We start from the raw sequence: 21,350 nt of genomic DNA, 5'->3' as shown, positions 1-21,350 counted from the left end.
AAAAGAAATCCTTACACTTAAGAGATCACAGAAAAGTATAGAAGCCACTGGGCAATCCTTTTCACCTCCTCTCAACTGTTTTCAGAATTGCATTTTCCATAGTATGACTTTGGCCCCCTATAAAATTAAACTACTAATCCAAATGGAGAGAATCTGGAACCATGCTATTCAACCATGGAAAAAAAGGATGCGAACCAACAGCACATTGCCTCAAGGGTATACGAAAATATGTAAAATCTTTTTACAATACTTTTACAAATCTTTTATTGGCCTTGAACTCAGGGTCTAGGCACTCAGGGCCTGGATGCTGGACTTATACTTAAGACTTGGTAGACTTGTGCTCCACTTCTGGGTTATCTAGGCAGAAGCCACAGCTCCACTTCTGGCTTATTTAACTACTTAGTTTAATGGAGATAAAGAGTTTCACAGACTTTTTCTTCCTTGGAGTGGCTTCACACCAAGATTCTCAGATCTCAATATCCTGAGTAGCTAAGATATAGGCTGAGGATTCTTACGATATACAACCTTGGCTGGCTTTCAGCACCTCTTTTAAGTATTACAAGCTAGGCCATAAGGGCAAGTTTTCAAATCTTAAAATTTGCCAAATTCGGTTTCAAGTGTAACTGCCAACTGGAGCAACAAAAACAAACTCTAGACTGTTGCTTTTCTAACGTTAAAAACTGTCTATGAAAACAAATTATACCTGAGATTTTTCCCTTTGGCCTTCTACTCCTGGGAAGAGCTCCATCCAGAGACTGAGCAGAGTAAAAAGGTTGACTTTAGAAAGCCTTGGTGTTTGACCTACAAAAGAGAGGGCATTCTCTTCAGAATTTTCCTAATGAAAAGAAAACCTAAGTTTAAAGCCATTTGGGTGCTGCAGCCTTAGCAGGGGAGCAGAGAAAAAAAAAAGAATCGCAGACAAGAGACTCACTTGGTTACAACCTCATTGTCCTCCTTCTGAGGATCTTTACCAAGCTCGTTGCCTTTAGCTTCTCCCGACAGAAAATAACAACAATAATAATACTTAAAAAAACAAAAACAAAAACGGAAACACTCCGTCGAGGAAACAATACAAAGTTGGGGGGAATCCTAGCCCCGATGGGAACATATACTGCGCTTTTTTTTTTTTAATGGGGGGTGGAGTGCGGGCTGTGATGAGTAGCGAGTTGTAAAGCAGTCAACTTGTAGAAAAAGGTCACCTGAGGCTGACTTGGAATTCAAGGTGCAAGCGCGAAGCACAAGGTGGTGGGGGTGTGCAGGTTCTTTAGCTCCCCCACCCCCGTCCTCCAGTCCCAGGTCTAGATTTCTCGACCTCAAATGCTAAGGTGGCGAACCAGGGTCGCGCCCCGAGACACCGAGTAAGCCACTCACTAAAGGGAGGCAAGCGGGAGACACCCAGCGAAAGGCGGGCTGGCGAAAGCAGGTCCAGGACACTCACCGGTCATGCTGCCAGTCTGGGTGCTGACTGACCGCCCGGCCCCCGTGCTCTCCAGATTTTGCATCTGCGCAGCTTCTTTCATCCCAAGCCTCGCTGTCCCTGCTGTTCAGGAAACCTCTCCCGGTCAGTCATGATCCTGACCTAGCAGGTTCTCCTCTAGCCTCCACCCGGTAGCCGACGCCAGCCGGGCGCAGACAGAGCACGTTTCCGCCCGCGACAGCCACGTCCGGGCGCCTTGCGTGACGTCGGAGGTGGGCGTGGTGCGGTGGGCGTGGCCGACGCTGGCTGCGGCTCTGGAGGGATGGCTGGGGTGTCTAGTAGTACTGAGCTGTATGGATATCCATCACCTGCCGCTGGTATTGTTTTTCTCCCTTAATCTTGGTGGAAATAAGGTCACTTGAGGATTTCGTGGTGCAGGTCCCAGACTGCGCAGACTGGTGCAGGAGATGGCTATCGGGCTGAGAATTTTGTTCATGGAGCCACAAGGACATTGAAGTGGAAGCCTAGTCCTTTAGGTCAAGGTTAAAGTTTCTAGAGAACCTGAGCTGGGCACCAGTGGTTCATGCCTGTAATCCTAGCTACTCAGGAGACCGAAACCGAGGGTCATGGTTCAAAACCAGCGTGGGCAGGAAACTCCTTAAACTAGTCTCCAATTAACTGTCGACAAGCTGGAAATGAAGCTGTGGCTCAAGTAATAGAATGCTAGCCTTGGAGGAAGGAGGGAGGGGGACTCAGGGACAACTCCCAGGGACTGGGTTCAAGGTACACACACACATATACACACACACACACACACACACACACACCAGATTAGTCTACTAAATGGCTCTAAAATAAATAGGCCTTTCTATCAAATGGCAAAAGCATGGGCTTGGTTGGATGTTAGCTAGACAACCTATATTCAGAGGCTAACCACACAAGTCATTTATCAATAAAGTCATCAAACAACCTATGAATCTCAGGGACTGCCCACACAGTGGCTTATTTCTAGTTCACATTACACTCTTGCTGCCCTGCCCGGTGGATTGTTTCTGGGCTGCAGGGTGAAAGAGCAGCCACTGTCCTTTTTTTCCCCCCTCAGACTTCCTGTGTCTGTGAGCAAACTCCTCAGCTCCCTAGCTCCTCTATCACTTAATCACAACTTCTTCTGCCTAGATGGGAAGCAAGAGAAGGGAGGGTGCTGAGTATCTGGAAAGTGCAGTGGGAAAAAAAGGAAAAGATAACAGAAGAAAGGCAGTAAAGAGGCAGGGAAAGCGGGGCAGCAGAAGAGTAGAAAGGGAATTATGCTCCTGACAAATTTTCATGAAGACTAAATGATTCCAAATAGCCTAGTTTCTGGCAAAGAATAAGTCACGTTTCTTGATTCATTCATTCTATTCTTTAGGAATAGTCTGAACCTGCTTCTTTTATTCTAAATCCGGATAGGTGGGAATGTTAGTCCTAGCAGTGATTTTGTTTGGATAGAATTCTGTCATCATGAAACAAGCTGGGTTGATCACAAAGGTATTGGGTCTTTTTTTGCTGTTAGACTGGAGATGTCTGACAGACTGCATACCTGCTTGTAGAAGAAACATGACCCAGAGTCAAATTCATCCTTATGTTGACCAGTGACTGTGCCTTCTGTGTACCTAGAAATAAGTGTCCACAGGACTGATAGAGATTACTTATACAAGTCCATATATAAGGACAAGAGATTCTCCCATTGTCATTCCAGGCAAAGAGGTAGTCCAAATAACTCTAAATCCAGAAACTAAGGTTTCCTAAACAATCTCAGAATCGGTTCCTAGCAGTGCTTTATGCAAGGAGGCACAGAAGCCTGAAACAAACTCCAGACATCCTGCAGGGCATATTTGCTTTGATGTGGAAGATGGTGTTGCACAGAGAATCAGTTGCTCAGGCTTGCATTGGCTGTCCCCTGGTTGTCCATAGAAAATAAACTTGGTGCCATGTAGATTTATGTGCTACTAAGTAAGAATGTCCAGGGAGCCCTGAGTCTGCCAGTGCTCCCAGAAGTGGGAAGGCTGGGTGAGCGCATGCCCCCTTGCTCACCCAGGCACCTGTCCCAGGCTGTGTGAAGGGACGGGAAGATGGGACTTGGCAGCAGTCAGTGTACAAGCTTCTAGGACTGTCAGTAGGGCTACCTGGGCCCAGTCATTTTTGAATAAATATCCCTAACAACAGTCTCTAGTTAGAGATATTAGAACTTAATAGAAGGATGGGCCAGGCTTGGGAGGGTGTGCCTGCATCCTAGCACTTGAGAGGTTGAGGAACTAGGGCTGTGAGCTCAATGCCAACCTGGGACCAAACAAAAATGTAGGAGGAGATGCAATCAACACAACACAAAGGAAGTAAAGATAAAGGATAAATTAGAAAAAATAGAGAGCTAACAATGATTGAATATGTAGTGTATGTACCATACACCTTATGTAACAGTAGCAGTAATGATAATACTATCTTACATCAGAAAGCATTTGTGTTCAGGTGCTATCCTTGGGACATTACATAATCTCACTTTCCAGTAAATATGCTTCAAACCATGACCTCTGCTTCCTGAATAGCCAACTATACATGCATATGTAATAGCCCTAGATTTTTTTTGTTGGTGATGGGACTTGAACTCTGTATCCATCTTTGGATGCATAGAAAGGATGGGTCAAGAGTGGAGAGGCAAGTCCTTCAGCCTGGATTTCTGATTCAGGTTCACGGGGCTCCTGTTTGGGAAATCTGAGACTCAGTAGGACAGAAATGGTGGAATATCATCCCATCAGGTTGAAGCCAATTATAAAACATGGAGGCACTATTCAGAGATTCTGTAAGAAGTCATATTAAAAGACCAAGGTCCTGACCTCAGGCTTCAGTGCCTGAATTTTGGAGGGAATGAGTTTTTAAAACAGATTTATTTATGTAGAGTCATTCTTGGAGTAGGAGAAGGGATGTCATTATGTCTAATTTTGTGATTTGCTTCCAGTCTTGGGAGACAGTGGGATTGCTGGAACTTGGACCCTACTTAGAATTCTTATTTGTTTTTAATTGCTATTGTTAACACATCTAGGCATTCAATAATTTCTTGACTCCAACCCCTTATTATCCCAGTTTCTTGTATAGGTAGGCATTGAAAGGCTTTATCAATAAAATCACTCAGACACTTGGTCACATACAAAGGAAAAGAGTTTTAATGTCAGTAACCTGGCAGGTTACCTGAGGACACAGGGTAGCAGCTGGACAGGACTCTAAGCACAGTGTATTAGGGCTGGGGTCATGTGGAACATGTGAGCGGGAACCTGCATTGTGGAAGGGGTTAACATTTACAGTTGTAGCTGCACAAACAAGAGAAGGTCTGTATTTGGGGGAAGGGCTGTCATTTGTGAGTGCAGCTACCTATATCACCTATTTTCAGGTAAAAGCCTGTGTTCCCTGTTTTCAGGGAAAGGTCTGTGTCACCTTATTTCAGGGAAAGGCACTTTTGTTTTTGCCAAAGGTCTAAGGTGGTAGACTGGGTAAGAAGACAGAGGAGGAAAGGCTAATAGTCATACTATATTTATATTCCAAAAATGAAATCAGGGCCTGGAGCATAGCCTAATGGTAGAGTGCTCTCTTAGCATGCACGAAGCCCTGGGTTCCAGTCCTTGGTACTAGAGACTCAGAAAAAGCAGAAGTGGTATTATAGCTAGACAGAGCACTAGCCTTGAGCAAAAAGTGTCCAAGGGCAGTGTCCAGAACCTGAGTTCAAGCCCCAGGACTGGCAAAAAAAATAAACAACAAACAAAATCTATTCCTGATCTCAGAGGTGATTTTTATTAGGCAATGTCTCTTTATACTAATTAGCTATAAAATGAGCAGTTATATTCCCCAAAGGACAGAAGACTTAAAACCTGCTGGGTGCAGTTGCTCATGCTGTAATCCTAACTATTCAGGAGGCTGAGATCTGAGGATGAACATTCTAAGCCAGTCCAGGCAGAAAAGTCCTTGAGACTCTTATTTCCAATTACACACACACACACACACACACACACACACACACACACACACACACACACACTCGAGCATGCAAGCCAGAAGTAGACATGTGGTTCTAGTGGTACAGTGCTAATTTTAACACAAAAAGCTCAGGGACAGTGTAGGGGCATTGAGATCAAGTCCTAAGGTCCCCCCTGCCACAAAGGCTTAAAACCTCTAAGAGCACTTTCTGTGATACTGAGATTTCAAGATGATACAGTGAACAGAGACTGATAAAAGGGAAACTAAAAAGATTGATGTTACCTTTTAAACCTTGGTTAAAAAGAAAACATGGACTTTTCTCAACCAAGTTGTGAATTTTCAGCCATAATTTCCATCCTTCTCAGGAGCACCCACCCCTCCGTTTCCAGTCTCAGTTTCTCTATAGACCTGTCATTCCCAAAGTGTCTTGTGCTGCACTGTTTAAGTCATCATCTTTGTGTTAGCACCTGTCTCTGTGTAACCAGCAGTGTCCCCTCCTGCATCCCTCCCAGTGTCCCTGCTTCCTCCCAAACCACTCTGCCTGGACTCTCTTGCGAACAAAAATTTATAAACAGCTGCTCTATACTTCTTGGAAATGAGATTATAGAGAATTAGGTCGATGGAGGCGATGAGATAGAAAAGCTGCAGGGCAACAATGCTTAAGTACTGAGTACATCATGTTGGAGTCTTCCGTATTTATGTAAATGATTCTGGCAATGTGGAAAGGCAACCAGCACATGATCAATGCCAAAACACTGCCACTGCAAAACAAAACCCAGGTTCCAGAATTAGCAAAACCAAAAAAAAATTAGAAATCACATAAAGCCTCCCAACAAACTACATGGCAAAATAAGTTAGAACCTTTACTAAGCCAGATCTCTATGTTCACTGCATAGATGTTTGTTTCAAAACTGCCTGTCAGGTTCATGTGCTATCAAGGCTGGACATAAATCAGAAGAGGGAAGTCTTTCTGAAAAGTTCTGGCAGGTTTCCTTGCCCAAACCAGCTTCAAAGACACATTCTCAGTTCTTCCTGGAAAAGAATTTTGCAGCAGTTACAAAGATGGCCTCAATTGTCCCCCCCTCAAAAAAAAAACAAAAAACCAACAACAACAACAAAGCAGACTCCAAGCCCCAGGACAGATCCCTGTCCCGCCAAAAAAAAGGTCTCATGAATTCTACCCTTTGATAAGAGGGAAGGATAAAGGGACTATTCAAAAGCCCAAAAGCAACCTAAGAATTTTCATTTTTTTTTTGTTTTTTTGCCAGTCGTGGTGCTTGAATTCAGGGCCTGCGCACTGTCCTTGGGCTTTCCTCAAGACTAGAGCTCTACCACTTGAGCCACAGCACCATTTCGGGTTTTTTTGTTTTGTTTTGTTTGGGGGTTTTTTTGGTGATTAATCCGAGATAAAAGCCTCGCCTCCTCCCAGAGCTGGCTTCAAAGCATGGTGATCCCTAGATCTCCATGTCTGAAGTAGCTAGGGTTACAGGCGATTAGAAGCGTGGGCCACTGGCGCTGGGCAATCTTGGACTTGTTGGCAGGGGCGTGGCTCCCTTTACCGTCCAGGTAACAGTAACTTTTAATAATAATAGAAAAACCGTCTTCATCCGAAGGCAATCTCCCCACTTTCTCCGGGGCGCTGTGCTTTGTCATGCACAAGTGCGGCATCTGAAGTCACCCTGTTAGAAGGGTTATGACCCGTTCTGAAGGTGTTCTAGCACCTCCGGAACCCCACCCTCGGGGCGCCCGGGGTCCGGGGCGACGGGAGGGCCGGCGGGTGGCGAGCGCTAGGCGGCGGCGCCCCCGCGGGCTGCAGGGGCGGGGACGGGATTGGGACGCCACTCACGCAGGACGCGGACGGTCTGCCGGTGGCCCCTCTCCCCGCCGCCTCGGGGCCCCCGGTTCTTCCACAGCTCGCGCCCGATGAGCCCGTAGAGGAGACTGAGGCACAGGAAAGGCAGGGAGAAGTAGGCGGTGGTGACCCACAGCATGACGCGCAGCGCGCCCAGCTGCGCGCGCGGCTCGGCCCGCACTCGCGGGTGAACAACGGGCTCCGCGGGCCCCGACGGCGAGGACAGTGGCGGTGACCCTGAGGATCCGAGAGACGTCAACGACCAGATCGGAGGTGAGGGGTGGTACATAAACGTGTCGCTCCCGTCCGGGATGGCGAACACCCCCGGGTCCTGCTCGACGCCCACCAGGAAGAAGAAGGGCCCGGCGGAGAGCAGCGCTGTGGCCCAGAGGAACGCGCGCCCGCGGCGGCGAGCGGCAAGTGCGCGTGCGCGGAGCGGGCGGCGAGCGCGCGTGCGCAGAGCGGGCGGCACACCGCCAGGTAGCTCTTGTCGCTGAGCGCCGTCGCGTGCAGCAGCGTGGCGTAGGTGCCGCCCTCGCCCAGGTAGAGCGACCGCCGCCAGAGCAGCGGCCCCAACACCCAGGGCCGCGGGCGCCACAGGCGGTACAGGTCGAAGGGGAACCCCAGCCAGATGAGCAGGTCCGACACGGCCATGCTGCCCAGGTACAAGTTGGGGGTGGTCCTCATGTCCCGGGAGCGCCCGATCAGCAGCACGGTCACCACGTTGCCGCTCACCCCGACGGCGAACAGGCCCAGGCACGCGGCGGTCACGGGCACCAGCGCCCCAGGGGGAAGGCCGAGCACCTGCGCGCACTGGGGCCACCGCGCTTCTGGCTCCTCCGCGCCTCCGGGGCTGACGCTGCTGTTCCAGGGGCTGCCCATGGACGCGCTGCCCATGGGGATGCCGAGGCCCGGGGCGCTCCGGGGAGACGCCCGCCGCGGCCCGCCCCGCTCCCGCCCTCCCCACACCCGGGGCAAATCTGGGGGCCTCCTTTACCACCCGCTGGACAGCATGCTTGAGATGGAACTGTGAGAAGCCGGCGGGGATGCGGGAGCATGGCTGGTCTAATCCTGCTGCCTTAAGTGTTTGCGGAGATGGGAGGACGGCAGGCCATTTCTGAGCTCTGTGGGGGTGGGGTGCTGCCTGCGGGGCAGTGCGGCCACATTTGTCTTGGGTCAGGTCACATCTCCAGGCTGACGAGTCCATACCAGAATTTAGAGCGTCTCCGGTTGCTCTGTGACCTTTGACACTCCTCCCTGTCCCAGCTCTCATTTTCTAAATTTCTGTGTGGTGGTGGCGGGAGAGTGAGCATGCGAAGACTTTCATGGTCATAGGCGCACTAGAATACTGGAAACCATTTGCCAACCTCCGAAAGATGTCAGGAAAAGGATAGAAACGGGAGGAAAATCACAGTTCCCTCAGGTCTTGATGCCAACAGCTGACAGCGCACACACAGGGTGCATGTGGCCTTGTGCTTTCAGTTAAACCCTCAACCTGGTGTCCCAGCTCCGCACCACACCTTTAGTTTGTCAGTCCCTCCATGGTTCTCACCCAGGTGCCACATACTGCACGTCCTCTTTGTGCAGATGAACCCAAGTCTAGAAGTTTTCTTTTCTCCCCCCTCCTTCGTTTTTTCACTTATCTTCTCTGTCATGGTTTCAATTTTCACTGAATTCTTTCAACTTACTCTCTCTGTCTCTGTCTCTCTCTGTCTCTCTGTCTCTCTCTGTCTCTCTCTGTCTCTCTGTCTCTCTGTCTCTCTCTGTCTCTCTGTCTCTCTCTGTCTCTCTGTCTCTCTCTCTTTCTGTCTCTCTGTCTCTCTCTCTTTCTGTCTCTCTGTCTCTCTCTCTCTGTCTCTCTCTCTCTCTCTGTCTCTCTCTCTGTCTCTCTCTCTCTCTCTCTCTCTCTCTCTCTCTCTCTCTCTCTCTCTCTCTCTCTCTCTCTCTCTCTCTCTCTCTCTCTCTCTCTCTCTCTCCAATGTTATAGGGCCGGGAGTTTGGCCTAGTACCACTAGTGCTTGCCTAGCATGCACAAAGACCCATGTTCCATTCCTTGGTACCACATACATAGAAAAAAGTTGTGCCTTAAGTGGCAGAGCTCTAGCCTTGAGAAAGCTCAAGGATCAGTGCTCAGGCCCTGAGTTCAAGCCTCAGGACTGGCAAAATTTACAGTTTTATTGCTACTATTAAGGTGCATGCAATGGTTACCATTTCATCAGTCAAGTAATGAGTGCATTTCTGTTTGGGGGCAATGTCATCACTTCATTTGATTTCCCTAGGTTTCTCTCATCCCATCCCTGTCCACAAGTCATATAGTTCATTTCAACTTCCTTTGTCTTCACCCTACAGACATACTTCTCCTGTAGTTCTCTTACAAGCAGGAAACATGGGAGGTAACTGCCATCTTCATTACTGCTGTTTCCTGCTCTCCTAAACCCAAGCTTTGTGCCTAAATTCATCAGCTTCTCCCTATCACTCCCCATCACTCCCTCAGAATCTTGTTAAGCACTACTTCTGATAAAACGCAGAACAGCAGGGCCAGGAGTTTGGCCTAGTGGTAGAGTGCTTGCCTAGCATGAACAAAGGTCGGGGTTTGAGTCCTCAGTACCTCATACACAGAAAAATCCAGGAGTGGTGCTGTGGCTCAAGTGGTAGATCTCTAGCCTTGAGAAAGCCCAAGAACAGTGTTCAGGCCCTGAGTTCAAACCCCAGGACTGGAAAAAAAAAGAAAAAAAAGAAAAAGCACAGTAGTCTGGTAGCTCATGCCTATTTTCTTAGCTACTCAATAGGCTGAAGTCTGAGAATCGTGCTACAAAGGTAGCCATGCAGAAAATTTCCTGTGAGATTATTATCTCCAGCTAACCACTCAAAAAACAAACAAACAAACAAACACGGAAGTAGACCTTCAGCTCACAATGGTAGAGCACTAAGCCCTGAGCAAAAGAGTTCAGGGATAGTACCCAGGCTCCCAGTTCAAGCCCCACAACCAGAAGAAGAAAAAAAAATCAATCCCTATGTGTCTGGTCTTGGTCTTGGATTTCTGTGTTGCCTTCCTTTCTAGTAATGATCATGTCCTGCACTCAGCCAGCACTTCCAACTAACCAGGGCCCAGGAGTCTTCCTCCATCTTGATTGCATTCCTCCCAACTTGTGATCTCTACTCCGGCCCTTCCTAGCTCACTCTCCCTGTCTCTCTCTACTTCACCCTCCATAGTCCCTTCAAACAGTTAATTCTTGCTGCCTTTCCTTGTTTCTTAACTTGCCTCATGTCCTCACTTTCCCAACCCATGAACACAGCCTCTCCCCACTCTCATACCTGGCCACTTAGCCACAGCACAGCAACAGCTGTGATTAAGTTGAAGCCTCTGCTAACTCCATTCAGGCTCCCACTTTGCTGTTGTTTTCCTGGTAATTGCACGGTCTAGTTGGTTGCTAAGTTTCCTCCATCTACCACTGGAATATTTTCCTTACCTCCTGTATTCTTCTGGAGATGCCAGACTACTCTCATATACCCTCCACTCTCCTTGAGCTCCAATTCTGCTTCTTCAACCTTAATTCTGGTGACACATCTTGTTTCTCTGAGGAAAAAGCAGCAAATGGAAGAAAAATTATACGCTCTGCCTTGTCCACATCTGTTGGATCTTGTTTTCCTGGGATGATAGTGGTCCCCTAACTCTATTTACCTCCTCGAGGATATTGCACAGTTCTTTTCTCTTACAGCATCCCTATTTTCTCTCTTCCAGGTTATGTCCATGGTTCCAGAAAAATTCCTCAAAAACATCTTTTACTGTCTTTCCTTTTCTCCCTTCTACCCGTAGATAAAATGCAGTGTTGTGGTAGACATGTTCTCTGAGCTCTCAGCTGTGGGGCAGCAAAGAAAATGCTGTCACCTGAGTAAAGCAGTCTGGGTAGTGACCAGTTCTTTGGGATGCCTTTCCTTTCCTTAAGGTGACTGGAATCCAAAGGACTCAGGTATATCACAGGAAGTAGAGTCCCAGTATATTAAATTCTGTGTGCTGCTAGAAGAGAAACCTTTGTTGGTTTCTGAGGTAGCACTTGCTACTCCAGGTCCATGTCTCTTTCCTATCTGGTCACCAGCTGCTCTGCTAGCCTTGGAGCTCAGGTTTGTGGCTTGTGAGTGACATGGTTTTCTTTGATCCAAGAGTGTGGTTGGCCTTCATAGGAGGCAGAACCCTGAATCTCTCATCTCTTCCAATCTGCTCTGTGGCTTGATGGGCAGCCCCAGCCTCAGCTCAAGGTTCCTCTCCTTTCCACAGCTGCTAGGGTACCTCTAGACAGCCTGATAGGTTTCAAGTCATGACAGCTGAACATTCGTCCTCTTTCATGTGTTAAGCATCCTCCATTTAGACACCCTTGTCTTTTCCCTCTCTGTAGCTTGTCAATCAACATACTATTTACTGAGCTATTCATCTGTTATGTGTCTTTCCAAGACTCCAGAGCTTTAATCTGTTGGGGACCGACTGTGGGGTCAATGACCTTGGACCTGACCTTGGACCTACACAACTGTATACACAAGGAAGTAACTCTTATCATGATGACTTTAAGCAATGTCAATCAGTTCTTATCATGATGACTTTAAGCAATGTCAATCAGTTCTTATCATGATGACTTTAAGCAATGTCAATCAGTTCTTATCATGATGACTTTAAGCAATGTTAATCCTTTCTCATTTATCCTATATGTGATTTGTTTACTATTTTGTATGAATGTAGCCTCTGGCAACTCCCTAGTTTTAAGAAGAGTATTTAAGGTCAGAACTTAAAATAAACGAGAGAGTCTCTTAGGCAGCAGTCTGGAGCTCACAGTCTTCTTGGACTGCTGACTTGGGCTGTAGTCCTCCCGAACTCCATCTGTTTGTCTCTCTTCTATTTTTTCCTAGTCCTTGCCCCTATTTCAGGAATCCCAATCCGCGAACCCTGGTTTGCTGCCGGCTGGCCCCGGCATTAATCTATTGTGTTCATTGGCCTTTATCTGAGGCCCTAGTTTGGTAGCTGGCACAAAGCAGTACTTACCACTGGTAATGAATGGGCTTCTACAGAACCAAGGTCTGCTTATACTTTCACAATCCCCAGGGGTTGAGAACAAGTCCTCTGATGGCAGTGGGAGTTGAACAAAAGTTTGATGGTCTAGTGCAAGACAGAGCACTTTTAATAAGAGCACGCTTTTCTGATACTTGCTATCTTGAGACTTAAATGTGATGTGGTCTCAAAGATCAATCTGAGCTCTTATAATGGCATGGCAGTCCCTACTTTTGGAGGAAATGGGGCCAGTTAGTCAGCCATGTGCCAGGTTTTAGGGACCATCCTTCTCCCTATCAGCATTGTTATGCCTGATTTTGAATAGGGAAAAAGTGAGTCTAGGTCTGTGTCCTATGGCTTCTATCTGAGCCAAAGCTTAGTGCCATTAACAGGTCTGGGTACCTATCTGCAACTTCCTATAGCCACCATACATCTGCTGAAAGAGAATGTGTACATAATGGTGGAAAGCAAGGTACTTGTGTTGGAAGCCAATCTGCGTAATGTTCAGCATGTGTAAAAGAAAGACCAAGGACAGCGCTCAGGCCCTCAGTTCAAGCCCCAGGCTGGCCAAAACAAGAAAGTCTAACATCTATAGAAAAAGATAAATGTGGCAGATGTTATACTGTGTCCTTAAGGATAGATTCTCCCTTTGTGGCTTCTGTGGAGTGACAGTCCTATGTCCACAAGACCTCCTTTCCCAAGTCAAACATTTTAACTTTACAGTGTATCTGCACTGGGGCAATTAGCAACTTTCTGATGGAAGCAAAAAAGCAACAGAGGTTCTGGGTTTCTAGTTAGGAGATAGGTGAGAAACGAAGGGGAGAAGTGATTCCCCCAGCCTTTTTAGCACCTGCGACTACAGGTGCCTAGATTACACTGGACTTCATCCTTTTTTCTTTTTGTAATGGGACTTGAACTCTGGGCCTGGGCACTGTCCCTGAGTTCTTCAGCTCAAGGCTACCATCCTACCCCTTCCTTGAGCCACAGGGCCACTTCTGGTTTTCTGGTGGTTAATTGAAGATAAGAGCCTCACAGACTTTAATGCCTGGGCTGGCTTTAAATTGCAATCCTCTTAGCCTTCTGAGTAGCTAGGATTACAGGCCTGAGCCACCGTGCCTGGCTTTTCATCTTATTCTTTATGTAAGTCAAGCAAAATATGTAATGAATTCACAAAGGCAAGTCACTAGGATAAAGCATCTCATTTTTGAAGTACCAGGATTGAACTCAGGGCTAGAGATGATGGGGAGGGGGAATCTTGCTAATTTTTTTTTTCCTGAGCCAGCCTCAATCCTTGATCCTTCCATCTGTCTTCCAAGTAACGAGGATTGTACATGTGTACCATCACATCAAATCTGTGTGTGTGTGTGTGTGTGTGTGTGTGTCTCTGTGTCTCTCTCTCTCTCTCTCTCTCTGGGGCTTGAACTCAGGGCCTCATGCTTGCTCCACTTGCTTGCTTAGCTGGCACTCGTTACATGAGCCATATCTCCAGCCTGTTGTTGCTGGTTATTTTGGGGGAATCTCATAGATTTTTCTTCATGTGCTGCCTTTGAACCGTGACTGTCATTCCAGTCTCCTGAGTAACCAGGATTACAGGTATGAACCACTGGCTCCTGGCTCCTTATTTCATTCTTGAATCTGCTTGACTCTATTGGTATACTGAAGATCTGAATAATGTTGGGAAATTGGTTAAAGCCCATTGGAAGAGGGGAAACACTATCTCTTCTCGAATATACAGCAAATAATGAAATGTATGTGAATACAATAAACATATCTCAAAAAAGAATGATACAACTTTTATTTTCCATGGATTTTAAAGATACTCTGCTACACCATATATGTATTTTAATGAGATTATACTTTTTCATTTGTATGAAGTTCAACCTTATACAATTTTAAGGTGATATGTTTGGTAGTGTATCTATAGTCTTTAAAAAGTTTAGAGTTTTTGGAATGTACAGTATATGAGGTAAAATCAAGAATTACATTAAAAATTGTTTTCTCTGCTGCACTGATTTTGCAGTGAGGCTCCAATGGCAAGTACACTATTAAATGACATTTACTATCAAAAATAGGAGTTCATTTGAATTACTATGAAAAACATAAGCCACTGGTAACTTGCCACAGTGGCACATTTTTACCATTTTAGACATTCAACTATATAGAAATCTCTGGGCTCTTACACTCAAACTCATTTGTACTGCCAAATGTGGCACTTTTAAGAAGTTACTAGAAAACAATTGCAATTGCTGTTGTTTTGGGGCAAGTTATCACCCTACACATGGGAGAGATTAAATAAAATGTAAACATATAGTGTATTATAGTGACAGATCGTTCTTACCACTCGGAAAGGCCAAATTTATCCACTTCTTTTTGAATGTTAGTTAATATTTTTTTCTACAGCACAGATCATTTGACAGAAAACAATTACAATACATGCCCATTCTACTGTAAGAGAAATTCTTCAGAGATCTTCAAAGCACAAAACAATGTTCCTTTCCTCAAAGACTGACAGAAGTGCTTAGTAATCACTAAAAATGCTAACCTCAGCAACTAAAAATTAGTGATTCACTATCCTAAAATTCAAATAATAAATTAAGAAAGCTAGTTACAGGTGTTTTACAGATAACAGATGTGATACAGGAATTTTAAGATAATTTCATTACAAACTGTATTATTACTGGCAGTCATTGACATCTACGCAAGATGTACAATGTGATACTTGACAAAATTCATCAGATCATCCAATGACTCACAAATGCAAGCTCACAAAACATTAATGAATTATGCAATTGCAAAGTGCAACGTTAACCACATGCAATCAACAATTTGGAACAGTATCCAAACAGACATTATACATTAAACGCTAGTTTTCAAGAAAGAAAGCAGCTTAAAGTTTACTGGTGCAAATTAATTTTGTCTTCAGATCTGGTGCCCCAAACAAAAGATTAGGTTTGATTATGAATTCTGATGGTGATGGCAGTAGTTACAACAGAAGCAGCAAAACTTACGGGAGTTCTTCAAAATTGGCCTGTACCAGAGAGATGGAGTGATTATGTGGATTCCTGTACTTGATAGTTTATATATGCCACGCAGATATGTGAATCTTCCTACATACATAGACATAGTTCAAAAGATCATAAAATGGACACCAAATACTTGGAAAATGAGTTGGTTTTTATGATTATGTTTTAAAAAATTACTATCTAAAAGTCCTTGGTTCTTTTCCATGTTCCCAAGACCTGAAGCGGTACTTTTTGAGTAAACATTAAAATATTTTTAGGCCAAGTAAACTGCCTGTGCCTTCTTTTGACTTCTCTGTGAATTCATGTATAACTGTCATGAAGAACTCCACATTTATCAAACAAGAAGCTTCTTTTTGTTACATCAGTTCTTTCATCCAGTTGTTTGCTAAGCCCCTCCAGTTATTCATCATAATCCCGCTTACCAAATAATTAAGACAAATGAGGAGGTAGAAATATAGCACTAGATTGCTTTCACAGCATCACACTTTTAACATTTTAAATAGCATGTTAGTGTAAATTCTATTCATTCTGAATTTTCCTCTTGGTAATAATCTTTGAAACAAAAAGACCAGGCATCACTATTACACTCATGCTAACTGGTTGAAATATCAATTATAAATTGTTGCCTTTTAGGAAGTTTGTTCTACCAGAAGGCATGTCAAATAAGAAAAAAAAGAAAAACCAAAAAGACTGGGGACGGGGGAAGAGATAGGGAGGGGGGTGGGGTGGGGAAACCCAAACCAAAAAAAAAAAAAAAACAAAAAACCAAAACAAAACAAACGAAACCTCCCCAAATTGTACTTCTGTGGCTTGCATTCTAATAAAGTGCCAGCCTCTACCTAACTGATACAAGCACTGAAATGGCATAAATGATGTGCTATAGTCTCAATGCCAGTGTTAAATGCCACTGTTTTTGTAAAAGCAACAGAGAAATTTTAGTACATGACAAAATAAAAGGTAATACAGTGTTAAAAAAAAGTTATCCTTTCACTTGATTACGAAGTACTGAATGATAAAGGCAATGAAGATGGAAAAAAAGGCAAACAGCACAAGGATGACGGCAGCACACTGCTCGTCGCTCAGCGCACGCCGGGTCCGGGTACTGTCCACAGTGTCTCTGGTGGTGCTGGATGGCGCTTCTGTCCTCTGGGAGATGAAGAGCACTGTGGTGCTGTAGGGGCCTACTAGGTCCTGGGGCCCCACCGGGTCTTGGCACTGGCGAATGGCACACACGCGGAAGCGATACTCACAATTCACCTGAAGGCTGGAATACCGGAATGAAGAGTCGGGACCTTTGTAAATCTGTTTGTGAAGTATTAGAAAAGAAGGATTGTGTGTAAAGAATGGGTAAAACAATGTTCACACTGACAAATCTTGTAATTATTTTTGTCAGAAAAGCAGTATCATTGATTTTGTCTTTTAAAATAAATTTTTTTTTTTTTTTTTTTTTTTTTTTTTTTGCCAGTCCTGAGCTTAAGCTCAGGGCCTGAGCACTGTCCTTGGACTTTCTCAAGGCTAGAGCTCTACCACTTTAGCCTCAGCACCATTTTCGGCTTTTTTCTATGTATGTGGTACTGAGGAATCGAACCCGGGTCTTCCTGCATGCTAAGCAAGCACTTTAACAACTAGGCCAAACTCCCGGCCCTGAGATTTTTAAAAACATCTATCCAAAAAAGGAGAAGACAAGAAACAGAAGGTTATTAGAGTCAAAGTTCATGATATACACATGTGAATACTATAATACAACCTTTTCATACAATTATTAACCCTGATAACAAAAACAAGCAAAAAACCACCTACCCATTAAAGTACCCATCTGTCTGCTGTGTAAGGGCAGGAGGAATTTGAAAAGCCAGGATATGAGATCTATTCTCAGAGCCTAAGAGATGAGCAAGAGAACAAGTCCAGGGGCCAGGAGTTTGGCCTAGGGGAAAAGTGCTTGCCTAGCATGCACGAAGGCCCAGGTTCGATGCCACATACATAGAAAAAGTTAGAAGTGGTGCTGTGGCTCAAGTGGCAGAGCTCTAGCCTTGAGAAAGCCCAAGATAGTGCTCAGGCTCTGAGTTCAAGCCCCAGGACAGGCAAAAAAAAAAAAGTTCACAGTCCAGTAACTGTAGACCACTTACCTCAGCACAATAGCCACAACAGGAGCTGTGTTATCATGAGGATATGATGACAACACAAAAGTGCAACTCAGGGCCCAGCAAATGTTCAAATAGAAAGTGACCATTCTCATAGGGAATGGGGAAAAACAAGATGGGGGGTGGGGATGGGGGGGAGGGAAATGGGGACCAAGACATGTGAAAGGGTATCAATGTATGGGAATTAATGCACCATCTATCTGGCAAATATCATGTAACCCTTCTATTAATTACAATAAAAAATATATGAAAAAAAAAGAAAGTGACCATTCTCATTAGTGAGCCTGTCTTTTCATTCCATTAATGAGAAAATAGGTTCAGTCACTTCCCAGTGAGTTAGTGGGAGATAATTTGGACCAAACACTGTATCCTGAGGGCCCAAGATAGAGCTCAGTGAGTACTTGTGGAATATCTCTGTTCAAACTGTAGTACATGCAGGGAAGATTTTGAATTTTGACATCTTTGGAACATAGTATGTAATGAATAAATGTTGTAGAAGTAAGTAAAGATGGTTAAATCTTGCATTGAAAATAAGTATGAAAAACTGATATAAGATATATCTACAAAACATATCTTGGCACATACCTGTTTGAAATCGGAATCTTTTCCCACCATAGCTTGAAGACTGTAAATAACTGGATCACCTTTCATTGGTGGTGAACATTCCCAGGTAATTTCACAAATGTGATCATTTACTTTCTCTATTTTGGGGGCTAGTGGGAACAAACATAAATAAAATCTGTTCCATTTGATTTTTAACTTGGCACGTCAGTTTTTTTTTTTTTCATCCACACTGGTGTTTTATTATAACTCAGAACAAAAACAGAATGGGCAAGAATAAACAATCTCAAGAAACACATCAATAGTGATTAATTCAATATAAAGGACAAAACTAGTCATTTTGGGGTTACTCTAAAGACTCTTCTCTTTATTTATCCACCAAAGAACCAGAATTAGTGCAGTGGCTCAAGTGTACAGCATTAACCTTCAGCAAAAATGGTTAAGAAGGTGCTTATGCTCCAAGTTCAAGCTGCCAAGACTTGTACCAACACACAAAGAAAATATATACCCAACTGTGTGTCTTTACATGTTCTCTGAATGTTTCAGGAACTAACAAGGGAATAAAAGTTGTTAACACAAGCCAGGCATGGTGGCTCACACTTGTAATCCTAGCTACTCAGGAGGCTGAGATCTGCGGACTGACATTCACAGCCAGCCTGGGCAGTAAAGACAACTAAAGACCAAGAGACTCTTATCTCCAATTAATCACTAGAAAAGGGTAAATGGGGCTATGGTTGAATGGGATAGGGTAGTAGCCTTAAGCTGAAGAGATCAGGGGCAGTACCCAAGACCAGAGTTCAACATCCATGACCCACTAAAAAAAAAAGTGTTGAGAGATTTGACTTTGGTGAAAATTTTATAATAAACATGGAATTGCATCTTCCATTCAAAAATTGAACTGGATGTAGTTTGTCACTATTATAATGCATGGACCACATATACAGTGGGAGACCTTAGGGGAGTAATGGAGAAATCGATGCTTTCCGTGTGCTTGGCTGATTAAAAGTCATTGAACATTTGTTCTGTTTGCTATTTTCTTCTTTGCAAATCACTTCTCTGATAAACACTGAGGCAAAAAACTTTTCCATGATTCTTAAGAGTAATCAGATTTCTCTCTCCTGTGTGGTTTATAAGTACGGAACTATTAATTCTTAGTAAAGATAAATCTACAGTTCATTACATACAATTTCTCTCCTGTGTGTTTTCTGATGCAAAGTGAAGTATGACTTCTTGAAATAACTTGATGGATGCTTGTGGCTCATGCCCGGAATCCTAGCCAGTCAGTAGGCTTAGATCTGAAGATTGCAATTCAAAGCCATCCCCAGCACAAAAAGTCCATCAGACTCTTATATCCAATTAACTACCAGAAAATTAGAAGGTCTTCAAGCCAACAGATTTTTTTTATAATCAAAATCAATAAATCTCTAAAACCCAGTTATAAACAATGATTTTTTGAGTCTTCAGACAAAGGAGTTAAAAATCAATGAACGTTTTAGGATAAGAGACCCTAAACCTGATAAAACAGAAGAATGGCTGAGTGAAATGCACTGGCATTGAAAAGACCATTGGAAAGTGCCACTGACTCAGGATCTGCTTAGCACAAGTCCTCTGATCCAAGATCCTGTCCTGTAAGTTCTGAGAGTGTAATGAACTCCGGTCTTCTTTGAATAGATGTACAAAATACAATCCTTTCCAGAGTCATTTGAAAATAAGAACTACTTGAAGTTAGACATATGTACAAAGAAAGATGCCTATATACATGTTTCTATGTAAATCTGATAGAAAAATCTAATTAAAAATTTATTTCATTTAACAAATGACTTACAACATTTAAACAATAGTCTGGTTGTTAAATAACAAGCAAAAGACCCTATCAGAAAAGCTATGTATTGAATGTAGTATATTTTTATATTAGATTATTAAAAATATTTGTGATAACGGAGTACTTTCCGAGCATTACTGTGACAGATAAAATACCTTCAAAAATTGATTATTAAATTATATAACTTCAGAATGTATAACTTACCTTTCAAGGCAGCTGGGACAGATTTTGGAGTGGTGAAAATATATTCTTGGGAGAGAGGACCTTCCCCAGCTTCATTACAAGCTTGAATACAGAATTTATAGGAAGTGGACTCCATAAGTCTTTGTACTTTGTATGTATGACATGGTCCTCTGTACAAGGATATAAACCTAAAATGGCAATAATTTCATTAATCCATAGAGTATTTTATAGAACATTATTTAAAAAATTAGTTATATACATTGAGAATGATAAACTGCTCCTCAAATTTAAAGTGGAATAGTTTGTCACTCCAACTATACCCTTTATGCTTTTCAACAGGTAAAGAAAATCACAGATATGCTAGACTTCCCAGTATGACTTTTTACTGAAAATCTGCTGCTACATTTCATACCCAACCATTATTACTGTTTCAGGCTTCTGGTATGATCTTATTTCTAATTTGTATACATGTGAAATGTTTGATAGAAGTTTAACATTGTATATATTTCTCCTGTTATGTTATCTATGCCCAACATTTTTTTCATATATTTTTATTGTAATTAATAGAAGGGTTACATTACATTCACCAGATAGAAGATGCATTACTTCATATACATTGATACCCTTTCTCATGTCTTGGTCCCCATTTCCCTTCCCCCTGCCCCTCATCTTGTTTTTCTCCCTTCCCTATCCGACTTCAAATAATCAAATACGCCTATGCCCAACATTTTGGCTGGCTATTTTTAATTTTTTTGAAACTGGGAAATGAATAAAAATGCTCATATAGTACTAAAATCTGAAAAACAAATGATAAATTACCCAAAATGACACTATTTCCAAGTAGTAGTAACTGGACAGACCTCCCCTTTTTAATCTCTGAAGCACAAAGAGAAACACACACACAGACACACACACACACACACACAGGCAAGTGGTACTGGAGCTTGAATTCAGGACCTGGGCACTGTTAAGTTTTAGGTTCAAGGTTAGCACTCTATCACTTGAGCCACAGCCTACTTCTGGATTTTTGCTAGTTATTTGGAGAAAAGGGTCTTGAGGATTTGTCTCCCTGGGTTATCTTTGAACTGCATTCATCCTGAATAGCTAGGATTTATAGGTGCAAGCCATTGACACCCAACTGAAACGTTTTTCATGTAAGGAAAAAGGCAACAAGAAACCAAAACCAACAAGAAGGACTCTCCTAGTAGAGGATTACAATAGCTCAAAACCTAGGTATGTAAGGTCATATAGGATGAGACTAAATGAAAAGATCTCTAGAATATGGAAACAAGAGCTTTATCTTGTGTGGTTGTT

General features: G+C 43.6%; 3 protein-coding genes across 11 annotated transcripts in view; all 3 read right to left on the bottom strand.

Moving 5' to 3' along the window:
- Cdadc1 (cytidine and dCMP deaminase domain containing 1) overlaps nt 1-2,466 on the bottom strand; it is a 34,391-nt gene extending 31,925 nt beyond the window's left edge. For 2 of the 3 annotated variants that reach the window (XM_090342157.1, XM_090342158.1), the window contains exons 1-2: nt 1,439-2,466; nt 704-801 (exon numbers count right to left, since the gene is read on the bottom strand). In XM_090342157.1, the coding sequence (XP_090198283.1) occupies nt 704-801; nt 1,439-1,520 (180 nt within the window). In that variant the 5' untranslated portion in view covers nt 1,521-2,466. The remainder of the gene's footprint in view (nt 1-703; nt 802-1,438) is intronic. The other variant, XM_090342159.1, reaches the window with a different exon arrangement.
- A 2,122-nt stretch (nt 2,467-4,588) lies between these two features.
- On the bottom strand, nt 4,589-8,150 carry Mlnr (motilin receptor). The gene is given in 4 exon segments (XM_090341793.1): nt 4,589-6,086; nt 6,088-6,171; nt 7,256-7,703; nt 7,706-8,150. Coding segments are annotated over 4 exon segments (1,206 nt in total). The 3' UTR covers nt 4,589-5,857.
- Nucleotides 8,151-16,087: 7,937 nt separating this feature from the next.
- The window catches only part of Fndc3a (fibronectin type III domain containing 3A), a 100,274-nt gene continuing 95,011 nt past the window's right edge, over nt 16,088-21,350 (bottom strand). For all 7 annotated transcript variants that reach the window (XM_090342150.1, XM_090342149.1, XM_090342151.1 and 4 more), the window contains 3 exons: nt 20,058-20,224; nt 18,056-18,183; nt 16,088-16,631 (listed from right to left, as the gene is read on the bottom strand). In XM_090342150.1, the coding sequence (XP_090198276.1) occupies nt 16,317-16,631; nt 18,056-18,183; nt 20,058-20,224 (610 nt within the window). In that variant the 3' untranslated portion in view covers nt 16,088-16,316. The remainder of the gene's footprint in view (nt 16,632-18,055; nt 18,184-20,057; nt 20,225-21,350) is intronic.

The sequence above is a fragment of the Megascapheus bottae genome, chromosome 11 (genome assembly GCF_031878675.1).
Source record: "Megascapheus bottae isolate mThoBot1 chromosome 11, mThoBot2.hap1, whole genome shotgun sequence".
NCBI classification, from domain to species: Eukaryota; Metazoa; Chordata; class Mammalia; order Rodentia; family Geomyidae; genus Megascapheus; species Megascapheus bottae.
This window is presented reverse-complemented; position numbering and strand designations above follow the sequence as displayed.